Source organism: Anticarsia gemmatalis, chromosome 18, assembly GCF_050436995.1.
Source record: "Anticarsia gemmatalis isolate Benzon Research Colony breed Stoneville strain chromosome 18, ilAntGemm2 primary, whole genome shotgun sequence".
Taxonomy (NCBI): Eukaryota; Metazoa; Arthropoda; class Insecta; order Lepidoptera; family Erebidae; genus Anticarsia; species Anticarsia gemmatalis.
Genome location: NC_134762.1, coordinates 4,145,605 through 4,159,859, shown reverse-complemented (window position 1 = coordinate 4,159,859; position 14,255 = coordinate 4,145,605). Strand labels below are relative to the sequence as shown.

The 14,255-nt window shown below is 35.4% G+C and overlaps 1 protein-coding gene across 1 annotated transcript; it reads right to left on the bottom strand.

Annotated features, from left to right (window-relative positions):
* Positions 1-420: 420 nt before the first annotated feature.
* LOC142980752 (alpha-(1,3)-fucosyltransferase C-like) lies at positions 421-2,001 on the bottom strand. The gene is made up of 2 exons (XM_076126329.1): positions 991-2,001; positions 421-718 (listed from the first exon to the last, which is right to left on the bottom strand). The coding sequence occupies exons 1-2, from the start codon at positions 1,977-1,979 to the stop codon at positions 421-423; spliced, it is 1,287 nt and encodes a 428-aa protein (XP_075982444.1). The 5' UTR covers positions 1,980-2,001.
* Between the last annotated feature and the right edge of the window lie 12,254 nt (positions 2,002-14,255).

The following is a 14,255-nucleotide window of genomic DNA, read 5'->3' as shown; positions in this document are numbered from 1 at the left end:
GTGGGGTGAAAATATGGATTAAATGAAGCCTTTTGTTAGGTGTGTTTTTATAGAATTGGTTATTGGTGACACTGTTGGGTATTTGTGTTTAAGTATTTGGAAAATATATCACTATATTACTTATCCTTTTCTCTATGGCAACTTTTCTTTACACATTGTTTGTGATTTTTAGCTATCATCATTACATCGTTATTGAAATATGGAAATACTATATACTCTGAAGTAGTATCCTTTGGTATATTTCGGTATTACATAAAATTTCAGTCTTACAAAATAATACTAAAATTTAATTTTATCTAATTTCTATATATTTAATCTTTGTCAAACTTCTTATGGAAACTTAACAATAGTAAAATGTTTATATCTGTAATCCTCAAGACACTTAAGCTTAGTTATTATTATGGTCGAATCAATGAATATTTATTTCTTTTCATTATTAAACATTTTATACAAACGTATTCTTTGACAAACATCTTTGTAGTCCGGTTCCCACCAGTAACGGAAATGCTTATAAGTCTTTACTGTTTTGTTATGACCGTTGAGTTTCTTACACAGGTCACACACCAAGGACCTGGGGTTTGTTTTGAAGTAGTAATGGTTTCTCCAGTCGAAGAAATATTCGTACATGTCCACGTTCTTGATAAGGTAGTCGATGAGAGCGCCTAGTTTTTTCATGTCGAATGCTTGAGCGTTGAGGTAGGAACCTGGTGGTAGGAAACTGTAAAAGGAAAAATATATTATAGGTTTTTGAAAATAAATATTGACTATTGATTACTGCTGCTGATAAATGTCTTTTGCAATTTTTTTGGTTGATAAACTGTTTTTTAGTGCATCCTTCCCTTTTCTAACCTAAAAAGTACTATAGCCAATTAATAGTTTGATGACTGAGATCTTAACCATCCTTATTTGTTTTTAGTGCCCGCAAAACGGTTTTAAAAAAGAAATTGTTAAAAGGGAATATGCTTCGATGAAAACATAATTTTTACTCACTTTCGATAATCACCAGCTCCCAAAACAATAGGTATAGTGAAATGTGACATCGCGGTCACAATATTATCCGTAACGTAATCATCCGACATAAACTCCTCTAGAATTAACTGGAAGAAGTAGTTCTTCTCTACTTTCTTATGACATTTAGCTACATTATTATCTGGACACTTCAATTGACCACACGGGCCGAAGATATCTAAGGTATAATTGTACCCTTTTAACTCATTTCGAAGTTCTGTTATAAAATCCTGGTGTTTAGTCTTCAGTTTACACTTGGTAAGAACCCAGGCGACTGCTTTATTCTTGTGTTTTGTTTTAGTATTATGACCAGCACGGTTCATCTTTTCAATCCATTTCATACCATTTCGTGGTCCAACCACAGTCTTTTTGTCACCGTATATATTGAAAAATGGATGCGGAATATCGGAATTAAGTTTGTATGTCCATGTCCAGTTGAAGAACCTGTCAAAACCATGTTCACATATAGGATATTTTTCTGGAGATTCTGAAGACCTGAATATGTAGATTTGATCGGGAGACCTTGTCAAATTGAGGCTATCTATGTTCATTCTTTTTACTTCATCTATTTCAAATACTATTGCGTCAAAACTTTCATCGTATTTCATAAAATGTCTATCATAAGTGATGTAGCAGTTGATATTTGGACAGTTCTGATCTATGAATGCTTTCTGTCCTGATGGAAACTCTGGGGTTCTGTTTGTGAAGAAATGTCCTCGATGTGGCCTTTTCGGCTGGCTCCAGAACAGAATATACTTCAAATCGGATGTATATCTTGCTGGTCGATGAAGAACATGTTGGTTCATAGCTATAAGATGTGGTATAATCATCAGCACTATTCCAAACACGACAAACGATACGTAAATCGCTATCTTCAGAAACACTTTCTTGCAAGTGCTGACGAAAAACATTTCTTTCACGTGATAAGTGTACATGTTTAACACGGCTTTAGTCTTGACTTGTTCCTTCATTGGCACTAAGGACTACACACATCGCTTCACAACGCACAAAGGGTAACTGCGAACATTGTTCATTGTCTCTCTATGTATTCTCTGTTGTTTACAATTTTGTTGACGGAGAATTTTTCGCCGAAGAATTTTGTTTGATCTTCGTTCGTAAACTAACGTTTTTAACAATAGGTGGAAGTAGATGCATAGTTTTGGTCTAATAGTGTACATATTGATGATTAGAATAGAAAAACAGATGCTTTATGCACAATCATTTACTGTTTACGATGAAACGTTTATCAACTATAAGAAGCAAGCCTTTGTTGCACCAAAACAGTGCTATAGTTCAGTGTATTTTGTAATCAAATGCAGACTGTTAGATTTTCGGGATAAGTTAAAGGTAATAGAAATCATATTTATATCTTTCGTCACGTTTGAAGAGTCATAGTGAATAGATTCCATATTTTTGTTTAGATATGAAAGTATTTCTGTGAATTCTTTATACAAATTCCATCGAGACTTACGCACTAAATATTCAAGATAAGATCAGACGGTGAGATTCACAAAGAGAGCTCGTTGCCTCGTAAACATGATTTTTACCTCACAAAGGTAAGGAAAACAATTATAGCTGGCATTGAGATCCGCTATTAAGTACAGAGTACAAACGTATCTGAGAGCCAGTAATGGTGTGCACTTCAAACAGTGGGGGACTCAAAGAAATCATTATTCCACGAGGTTCCTCGCGCGACCACTTGGAAACATAGGGATGGGACGTTGAATTGTCGATTCATATAAAGGTTTTCTTGCAATCATGTGTTCGTGGGCGTAACCAAAACGTGTAAAGGTAAGTGCAAAACTGAACTTCAACACATTGGACAGTCTGTAAAAATGTCTATACCGAAAATTTGAGGTAGTTCATCTAGAGCACCCGTTCCAATAGCACCTAGCCTTACTCACTTATATCTGACAGGTTCACATTCTAATGAAATTGGAAAATTAATCACCTATTCTTAAAAGTTTACCTGAAAAGATGTCATAATTTTTTCCTACATTTTTGCATAAACCTTGTGGTTTAGTGAGCACTACTCAAATTCTATCAAAATGTTTTCAACAAGCTACTCAAATTTATCTGTTTAAATTCGACATCATAGTTCTATTTTCCCTCGTATATTCCACATCCTTCACTATACATAAGCGTACGTCCACCATACACTAGGTACGTACATTAGTGACACACACTGGCCACAATACAGCCATTAGGTGCAGTAACTAACGACTTGATTACCGGAATATGTTACTGTGTCAATCTCGGTCACACCGTGTGACGTTAAGCCGACGTTTCCTTGCTATACATGTCGTATCTCAGTGCTAGACAGGCTTAAGTGGTGTTGTGCTAATGGTGTCTTATGACTTTCTTCTTTTGAAGGTAAACTTGATTTTTATATGTCGTATTTTCGAGGATGAGTGGACAATATTTGACGAGTTTTTGATAAGAAAATGGGAATTTGTAATTACACATTTCTTTAAATAAGTATTTCTATATTTTTATCAAACTAACACTTTAGCAGTCACAATAAGTAATCTCGACTAACCTGTTTACACTAAGGGATAGAGTAGTTTACTATATAATTGATTATACATCAAACTATTAAAACTATGTTAATTCCTTAGGTCCTTAGGTAGGTGTACTTCATTCTGTCATAAGCATACAAGCTTTACAAGATTTAAAATTTATTTATAATATCGCTAGCAACTACTTTTCACTTGACTATACCAGTAACTGTAAGAGACTTCCACAATTTATTATACTCCAAGTTTATATAAAGGTTCATAATAATCTGCCCTGTCGACAAATAACAAAATTTCCGCTCACGCTAAAGTTTTAAAGAGATAATTAAAACGTCTATCGATATTCCACGTCCCATCACTAGAGCAGGTACGCTCCGCCGCGGGGTAACGAAGCTAATCTGCGTTCAAGTGTCGACAATTTGAGGCGCAACAACAGAAAATAAGCAAGAAGCCATGTTGTACTTAAACCGAGGTTTACGCCGAGACTCGTAATGAACGATGTTTATCGACCTATTATTCGCAATACGCCTTTAATTTGAATGTTTCCATGTATATGTTTGGTTTTGGGTTTAACGGTGGGTTGTGGAGTAGAATTTGTGTAGTGGGATCTTAGTATTATGTGTACAACTCGATAGTTTAAAGGGTTGACTAGTGTTTTGTTATTTATAAACTAATAGTGATATAACTTAGTTTTGACTAGTTAATTTCTGTATCTTTGTTCAGGAGATGTAAGTGCATGTGACTTATTTCTGGACTTTTTTTTGTTCAGAAGAAGTTAATTTTTACCTGGTGTAACTTAGTTAAATTGAGATATAAACTTGATTGTTAGTGTTAACCATTGAATAATATTACTAACTAGCGGTGTTTTTCGTCTTCTGGTATAAAAGAGCGAATAACAGTTTGATAGTCTAATTTTTCGCATCTATGTTACTACTCGACTATAAACTCATTTAAACAGAATAGAGCTATATTTTCCATATTTTAGTAACAAAGTTTCCCATAACTACTTAAATATTACCGAAAATTCTATACCATTATTCCACTCGTTATATTTGATACGAGTTCAACATTGAGTGTACATTCCAACACCCGTACGCGTGAACAAAGCAACTTTCCAAAACAAAAAATGCACTCCCTATTTCAATAAAAACACATGTATATTCGAGCAACCAATAAATCATAAAAACGGCTAAGGCAGTGCCGAATTCAGTGCGGTAAGCGACAATATTAAGCTCGGGGTAAAATATTTTTTAGCCATAAATTAAACGAATGTAAGCGAGTTTTCCATACGCCATTCCAGCAAGTATATCGCGAAATTAAACGCATAAATTACCAACAGTTCTGCTTGAGGTGTGTGTGTTTAATTTGGACGCTTTGTGATAATAATTATGTAGTTTTGTATGTCTGTTTGAACTTCAGTTTGTTGTTTAGGATAAGAGAAAATTGTATTGTCATATTAAGTAAATTTCAAGTCAAATCAAAAGACAAAAAGTCAAGATATGTATAACGAGGCTTGCAGAAATATAAAAGTCAGACTTCAAAACTTTGATCGGCACAGATTGCATTTATTGCCTGCTGTGACTTTATTTGGGAAATGAGTATAATAATCTTAAAGTAAACTATGAACCATTTCATCAAATCAATATAGTTACATTAGGAATGTAAATAACTCAGTGTTCTTATAACATTTTTCTGTTTCTTAAATCTGCGACAATCGTATTCACATAAGCTACTTCATACAGAAAGAATACGTAATTATCGACACATGTTGCCGCGCAGTTGTAAGTCAAAGCGAAATATGGTAAAGTGTGTGCTTACTTTCACTCCTTGCTCTTCGTTCTCACAGCTTTGGAATTAATCGGTATTAGGATATGCTTAGTATGATAATTCGGAGCTAAACACATGACTTAAGTTGTTTTGATACAAATAAATGTGATAAGTTGTCAGTCTATAGACAGAAAAATAGTAGCAGAGATATTCTCTTTGTTTCAGTAGCGCGATTGTAAAAATTGTGAAAATTTGACATTTAGGATGTTCTGCCAAAATAGTTCCTACGACGCCCGTCAGAGGCGCTGATCAGATTTCCGTACAATATTTCTCGATGACAAGCCGGTTGTCGGTAGTCAATAGTAATAGAGAATCGAGCTATTGTTCAACTCTGTTGAAGTTTTGTTTGTATGTAATACAGAAACATATTCTTAGGCTCCATTTTCATATTTATATTATGAATGTGAGACACTTTCTGTCATGATTTTACAGTTATGTCACCAAAACTATTTTAAAGCAAAAAGATAAACGAAGTTCCAGTATCAAATATAGGAACAATCAGAACAAATATTTTCTAATAGCTGGCCCGCGCAACTTGGCGGATTTTTTTACCGGCACTCTGCTCCTTTTGGTCGTAGCGTGATCAATGCTCAATAAATATGCTATCCAACAGTAAAATAATTCTTCAATTTGCATCAGTTGTTCCTGAGATTAGCGCGTTCAAACAAACAAACTCTTCAGCTTTATAATTTTAGTATAGATTTATTTCTTATAGTAGTCAAAAAACCAAGAATAAACAATACCCGACCAAAATACCTATCGCTTCTATCCCATCCTCACACCACATAGTTCCAACACCAGCTCTCCAATGAGTCAAAGGACACAAAACAAAGGCGCCACTAACATTCATGTGCCCAACAAAACCTATTGTACCCCGACATCGATCCGAGAGAGCCGTCATCTCTTTGAGTCCAAACGAATGTAGCATAAAGTGGAGACGAACTCAATCAAATCTCGATGGTGTAAAGAAAAAGTGCAGTGCGCAAACTGGATTGTCACAGTTTCAATTCCATTTGGGCGGCGGGCGACCGCGGTCGGGACCGTGTTGTTAAGGTAACGGGCTGAGTGGTGAGCGGAACGGGTTTGTTCAATTAATTTGTGATTTATTCTGGTGGTTTGTCTTTATCTTTGTGTTTTGTGGTTAATGTCATGTTTTTTAGACAAAAACTTTGGTTAATAATATAATTAATAGCTGCACTGTAAGGATGTAAATGAAATTTATCTGGGTTTCTGCGTGTTATAAATAAGTCGTACTTAAAAAACATATTGTACTTTGTGGTGAACCTAAACTCCACCTAAACTCCTTCTACTCTATGGTAGATGCCATATATTAATCATATAACGATTTGGCATTCTCTGTCAATATATATATCAAACACGTAATGCTTGTATTTTATTAATACATAATATTGGCGACGAGAAAAAAAAAAACTGAACCTAAATGGAAAAATTACGTAAAAAACGGAGCACCCTACGTGGGATGCTCACCAGACTCGATACCTACATCGAGCAGAGGGCGACGATGTCTGACGAGGACATCACCGCTCGCTCCGCAGCCTTGAAGGACACCATAACAGCACTGCGAGAGTTACAAGAGAAGATAGAAAACAAAACCATAGATGATAACGATGAAACAGCGTATTTACACGAACAAAATTACGGCTACGAATTCGAAGAACTTCACACTATTTTAGTATCAAAACTTTTAACAAAAAAAAACATTATTCAAGGTCAGCGACAGGAAGACCAACATAGAATATACCAATACCATAACATTATACCAAAAATACAATTTAATCCTTTACATGAATCAGAAACGTTCAATAACTTTAAAAAACGTCTGGAAGTGTACTTTAGACTTAATGAAATTACTGAGCCCCACATGAAGACAAATATTCTTCTGTCTACATTATCACCAGAACTCCATGAAAAATTATGTGATTTAATAGCACCAGACGAACCATTTAATAAGACATTTAACGAAATTACTGAAACACTTGACGACTACTTAGACCCAAAACCTAGCAAATGGGTTCTACAACATAAATTTATATCGAGAACTCAAAAATCGGATGAAACAGTAGCGCAATACGCCGTAGATTTAAAAAAGCTCACTACCAACTGCGAATTTAAATGTCAACACTGCCAGAAAAACATTTCAGAAAGCTTTTTATCTCTTCAACTCATAAGAGGATTGAAAGATAGCGACGCACGTACAAAAATTTTACAAGACCGAACAGTATGTACATTTAAACACCTGACACAGATTGCAACATCTATTGAAATGAGTAAAGCAGAAAATACATCAATGCTTCCGAATGAACAACCAAGTAGTGACAATATCAATAAAATTTCCACTGATTCCTACAATAATCCAAAAAAATCTCCTTTTAGAGGAATCACACCAAGAGATTTAAAAGGGAAATGTTTCCGCTGTGGTTTAAATCACGAAACCAAGAAATGTAGCGCTATAAACATAACATGCTATAAATGCAAGAAGGTCGGACACTTAGCTAGTGTGTGTCTACAACGGCGCTCAGATGCGAAGCCCAGTAAGACTACACCGGATATAAATCAATTAAACGACTCAGCGATAAGCGATGATGATGAATGGAATGATATTAATGTTATATCTGGTGAAACATCCGAAAAATACATGATAACGGTACACATTGAACATGCTAAGATGAAAATGGAATTTGACACTGGAGCCACACTTACTTCTATGTCATTACGAGACTACAGAAAATTGAAAATCGGCAAAAGAATCTGTAAAACTAATATAAAACTCAAAACATACACCGGCGAAGTAATCGAACCTGCAGGTGTTGCATACGTTCAATGCAGATGCCAAGGAAAAGAATTCCACGGTAAATTATACCTCATCAACAACAACGTTGACCCCGTTTTTGGCCGGAGTTGGATGAAAGAACTCGAAACTCTAAATTTAGCAGACATAAAAACCTTACAGCAATCCGAAAATATAGAATTAGACCAGCTTTTGGAACTTTACAAGACATCAGTATTTCGATCCGACTTAGGCGAAATACCCAATTACAGAGGACACTTAAATCTACAAGAAAACACAAGACCAATTTTTATCAAACCACGTAGAATACCGTACGCTTTAAAAACCAAAGTGGATGAAGAGATCGAGCGACTATGCAAACAGGGTGTCATCACGAAAGTCGACCACTCTGATTGGGGTACTCCAGTGGTACCAGTTGTCAAACCGAATGGGAGTATCCGATTGTGCGCTGATTATAAAGTTACACTAAATAAAGTCATACAAGATGAACAATATCCAATACCTATGATAGAAGATATATTTGCAGAGATGAACGGAGGTAAACTATTCTGTACACTCGACATCACCCAGGCATATCTCAACATGACAATGGATGAAGAAAGCGCAATGCTACAAACACTAAGTACGCATCGAGGCACTTTTAAGGTGAACCGCCTAATGTTCGGCGTTAAGGTCGCGCCGAGCCTTTGGCAGAAATTTATGGATAAACTCCTTCAAGATCTCGAAGGTGTAAAATGTTTCTTTGATGACATCATCATTCAAGGCATCAACAAAGAACAATTACTACAGAGACTTAAGCTCGTGTTAGACAAACTAAAAGAAAGTAACTTACGAGTAAACAAAAATAAGTGCCACTTTTTCAAAACAAGCATCGACTATTTGGGACACACTATCGACAAAGAAGGTCTACACAAAAACAGAGAAAAGATTAACGCAATAATTAAAACAGAACGCCCAGTCAACACCGCAGAATTGAGGACATTTCTTGGAATGGCAAATTTTTACAACAAATTTATACCCAACCTATCATCGATCACGAATCCACTGAACAACTTACTCAAGAAAGAATCTAGTTTTCGATGGTCTACAGAATGCGAACAGAGCTTTATACACATTAAAAAAGAAATTCTAAGCGAAAGAGTACTTATACATTTTGATCCCAAGAGGCCCTTGGTTCTTGCAACAGACGCATCTCCACTGGGAATCGGAGCAGTACTATCACATAGACTCCCAGATGGATCAGAAAGACCGATAGCATTCGCTTCCAGAACACTATCGGATAGCGAGAAGAAGTACAGCCAAATTGACAAAGAAGCTACTGCCATATACTGGGGATTGAAGAAGTTCTTTTATTATTGTTACGGTAGAAAATTTATCCTAGTGACAGACCATAAACCACTGACAATAATTTTCCACCCACATCAAACGTTACCAGCAATGAGTACAATGCGATTATTCCACTACGCTCATTTCTTATCTGGATTTGACTACAACATTGAATACAGAACTTCGCCTAACAACTCAAATGCCTGGGAATCGGAGCAGTACTATCACATAGACTCCCAGATGGAACAGAAAGACCGATAGCATTCGCTTCCAGAACACTATCGGATAGCGAGAAGAAGTACAGCCAAATTGACAATAAATATATCAAACACGTAATGCTCGTATTTTATTAATACATAATATTATTGGCAGTTTGGTACTATCACAAGACGTCTAGGCCGACTTCATTATGAGATCCGCACCGACAACGGCGATGTCTGGCGCCGACACCTCAACCAGGTGTTGGCTGCATCTTATATTCAGCAGAACAGCTAAGAGGTTAGGAGGGGAGAAATGTGGTGAACCTAAACTCCACCTAAACTCCTTCTACTCTATGGTAGATGCCATATATTAATCATATAACGATTTGGCATTCTCTGTCAATATATATATCAAACACGTAATGCTTGTATTTTATTAATACATAATATACTTAGTATAACTTCTGTCGCAATGACATAACAGTTTGAATACTTTAACAATAATAGTGCCTCAAATAATATGACATTTATTCTATAACTAAAATTACGTTAAATTTAATTACACGCAGCAGTAACTTATCTCCCTAACTGATTCGAAGACAACAAAAGAAAAAAAAATACAAAGAAATCATAACATGTAACCTAAACCATTACATTAGCTATTTGCACAACATCTGCAACCATGAAATTAAAAGCTGACAACTTTATTAAGGAAGCTATCACAACAAATAAAATTTACTCAAAAATAATCCGGATTAACGTGAACCCGCTGCCTCTCAACAATACAATCTCTACCTAATTTGTGTTAGAGTATTCACAAGTGTAAATCACAGTAAACAGTAAGGTCCGCATTTTCCACGTAGGGATTTAGTCGTTCTAGTGATTTAACAGGTAATTAGCGGTCGACGCCGCGATGAGCTCTGTAAGGAAACACTTATTTATGTGTGGAGTTTAGATAGTGCGTGTATTTACTGTGGAACTTTCTTGTGAGATAACTTAGCTATTTGTGGTGTAATGATATCTGTTTTAGCTTATTTATAATAATAGGGTATTTTACGCTATTCGAAAGTTGACGTATGCTGTTTTTATTATCTGATGTTTTGACTGAATAACACCGATCTTGGTCACGGCGGGCAGACTGTTGTAGCTGCTGAGCATCGTCTCTTTATAGAGCAAGTTTCTACGCCTATCCATCGCTTTTATGAATTTAGTTGTCTTTAAACAAAAAACTGTTACTGTTCCATTGATGAAAAAGAAAGCCTTTTTAAATGAGACAGAGCTTTGAGTCCACTATTTGTTATTGTGGACTTTGCATTCATATATGAACTGTTTAAAATAATTGTCTTTCTAGTAATTTAACAGGTAATTAGCCGTCGACGCCGCGATGAGCTCTGTAAGGAAACACTTATTTATGTGTGGAGTTTAGATAGTGCGTGTATTTACTGTGGAACTTTCTTGTGAGATATCTTGGCTATTTGTGGTTCGTGTTATGATATCTTTGTTAGAATTTGCTTGTTTATAAATAAACTGCCTATGATTTAATTCGCGTGTAAAATCTTCTCGTTATATGTTACTATAGGTTGTAGATTTTTTATGTACCAAAATTCTCAAAAATCAAATTTTGTAGTTTTCACGTGATCGGGAATCAAAAAGTATACTTGTTAAAACTTTTAAAATTAGTATATATTTAACCCATTATTGATCCACCATGTGGCAAGGAGTCCTCCGAATGTGATAAGGACGGTACACCGCGTTGACTAAGCGCGGGTTAGAGACTTTATATATTTTAAAGAACTGTTTAAAGAACCGTCTCTTTAGTGATTTAACAGGTCATTAGTGGTCGACGCCGCGATGTGCTCTGTAAGGAGCTCTTATTTTTTTGTGTGAAGTGAAGATAGTGCGTGAACTTGGGAAATATTTGTTCATCTGTATTGTTAGTATCTGTGAAGTTATATGTGATATTTGCCGGCTATTCGTGGATTTTGTTAGGTTTGTGTATATGTCTTGGGATTTTACCCTTTGTTACTTTTCGGTATGTATATTAAGTAAGGGTTTTATATAAAGAACTGTAAGATTTAGTGTGCTTGTTAGTTACACTGCGGGCTTATCGCGTATCTCAGTTGACAGCTAGTGTACGTCAAATGTTTGACAACTGAGATACTTGATAGCCCGCCTGGACTGAAATAATAATTAATTAAAATCTTAACTTAGCTCAAACGAACAATAAATTATGAACAGTTTTAGTTTCCTATTTCCATCTTATCGGTTTGGCCGTGTTACGGTAGTTGGTAGATAAACTTTAAAATTTATAATATTATCTAACTCCAGGTGTCAGGCACATTTGGCGGTAGTTTATTTATACAATAGTGTTTTTTTATATGAGTTTTGACACTATTGAATAGATAAACTACCGCTAAATGTGCCTCAAAAAACCTGGGGTAAGTCTGTTTGCAAAATTTACTGTTTATCTATTGAAAGGCATCATCTATATAAAAATGTAAGTACATAAATGTTCAGTGTACCACAACAGGCTACACAGCCGCAGACATGGTGTGTTGACTGATGCATAAACAACGAGAGACTAAACAGACTAGCGAGACCGATGAGCGGAACAGACAGGCCGATGACTGCGTGCCACACGTCACGAACCGGACTCTGTACAGAATGGGATGTTTTTCGGGAGGGTTAAAAGTCTAAATGTGAAAAAGTTGTATATTGTCATGTGGTTATATGCCATTAAAAGTGCAACTGATACGTTGATTTTTGTTACAAATTAAGTCTAAACTTGTTACTATTGTATATTATTGAAACGTTATGCAATGCATAATAATTATTACTTAAGTAATGGATGTGTGTGGTTAATCTCTCTTAAATAAAATTATTTATATTTTATAGCAGTCGGATGCATCCTCTTTTCGTATTTGAACACTTTGAGCCTTGTTTTGTAATCAATTAATGTTCACCTATCCTGGCAAATATTTGAATACTTCGGCCAGTTTCCTTGAAACCAGCCAACTGTGCAAGACTTTCTTTATGGTGTACAAGTGTGTAAACAATACACAGGCACAGGTACCCTTTCTATTCCTTTACTCTAACGTAGGGATAACCGACACGACCAGACGTAGGACCGACGGCTTTGTGTGCTCTTCGAGGCACGCAGGTCAAGATCCGTAACTTCCTAACTCGGGGCAAATCACTAAGCATTTCTGGACGGAAAAACTCAGGAATGTATTGTAAATTCGTTTCCAAGTGTTTAGCGTACTAGTATTTTACGAAGCACTATTAAATTCGATTATATTCGTAATCAGGCTATTGTTATATTTTACATACGTAGCTGATAGGTTGCCTGCACAATCAAGTAATCCAATCAACATCGATATAGTACCTATTTAGTGTAAATAAACTACCTGACTATATTTGTGAACAGAAATATAGAATACATTAAATTCAACCAAAACTACCGCATTTTGTCACACGATTAAATGAATTTACTATTTAGATAAAAGTTAAAACCTGTTTATTAGTAATAGGATTGTTTTGTTATCACGGCCACTTTAAGTAAATTACGAATTTTGTATTAAAAGTGCCTAAACATTTGGTTCATTAAACTATAATCAGCGCTACAGCTTTTAAAAAGGCAATTTTTTTTTTTTACTTATCTAATCATAACTTTATTCTGACAGTGAACAAGAGAAAAAAATGTGCGGAAAACATAAATGGTTCTTTTCACTAATTTCGTCAAATTTTCAATTATTTTGTTGTCAAATTGTAAAGAATAATACAAAAATAAATATAAGCAATACCTACCCTGATTCAAAAGTTATTTGCCCAATTTTATACCGGAATATATAGAAAAAATAACAACCTAAACTCTCGCGTAGAATTAGCTTTTAGTAAAAAAAACTTGTCTAACAGTATGCCACACAAAGGCCATGCACTAAGTGAGTTGTTGGCGAGTAATGAACATTGTACGCAGTGCATTACGCCGTCAATGAACGATAACTCACTTGTGACGCGCGCCGAACCAGTAGTGTACTGTGTGCATAAAAATGTACACTAGTTTTATTTTAAAGTTAAAATGCAATGTGTCAGAGTTGGCAGAAATATCTCAATGTCACGATACAAGAAAGGATATTAATATAAGGATATGAAATAATCTAGGATCAGCGAAAAAAAACTGTTGGAATCGTTCTTTCCTTCTTTAAAAAAAAAAACAATATATTTAATTTACGAATGTCTCTAAGTACTGCTATCAATCGCGGTCTAACAAATTAATATTATTTAGGCATGTCACTTTTGACAGGTTGATACCCATAAAATTTCGCTCACAGCAAATACTAAAGAACACCACTACGTTCGATCCCTATAAACTTTTCCTTTATTTACATTAATGCATACAGGACCGTCTATCAATAAAACGTTACCTGTTTAAAATACAATAAATAGAGGGCTATTTAAGGCATATTATTCTGCAGACGCTACCACTCTACACCGCTCACTTCGGCGTTACGCCAAGATACAATGAAATTACCGAGACGGCTTTTTAGCGAGCCGCGCCGTAACTCATAG

Bases quoted from the DNA above. Each gene is read 5' to 3' on its own strand.
- LOC142980752 (XM_076126329.1), bottom strand. From the start codon at position 1,979: ATGAAGGAACAAGTCAAGACTAAAGCCGTGTTAAACATGTACACTTAT. The intron at 719-990 runs GTGAGTAAAAAT...TTCCTTTTACAG, and splicing joins GGAGCTGGTGATTATCGAAA to TTTCCTACCACCAGGTTCCT.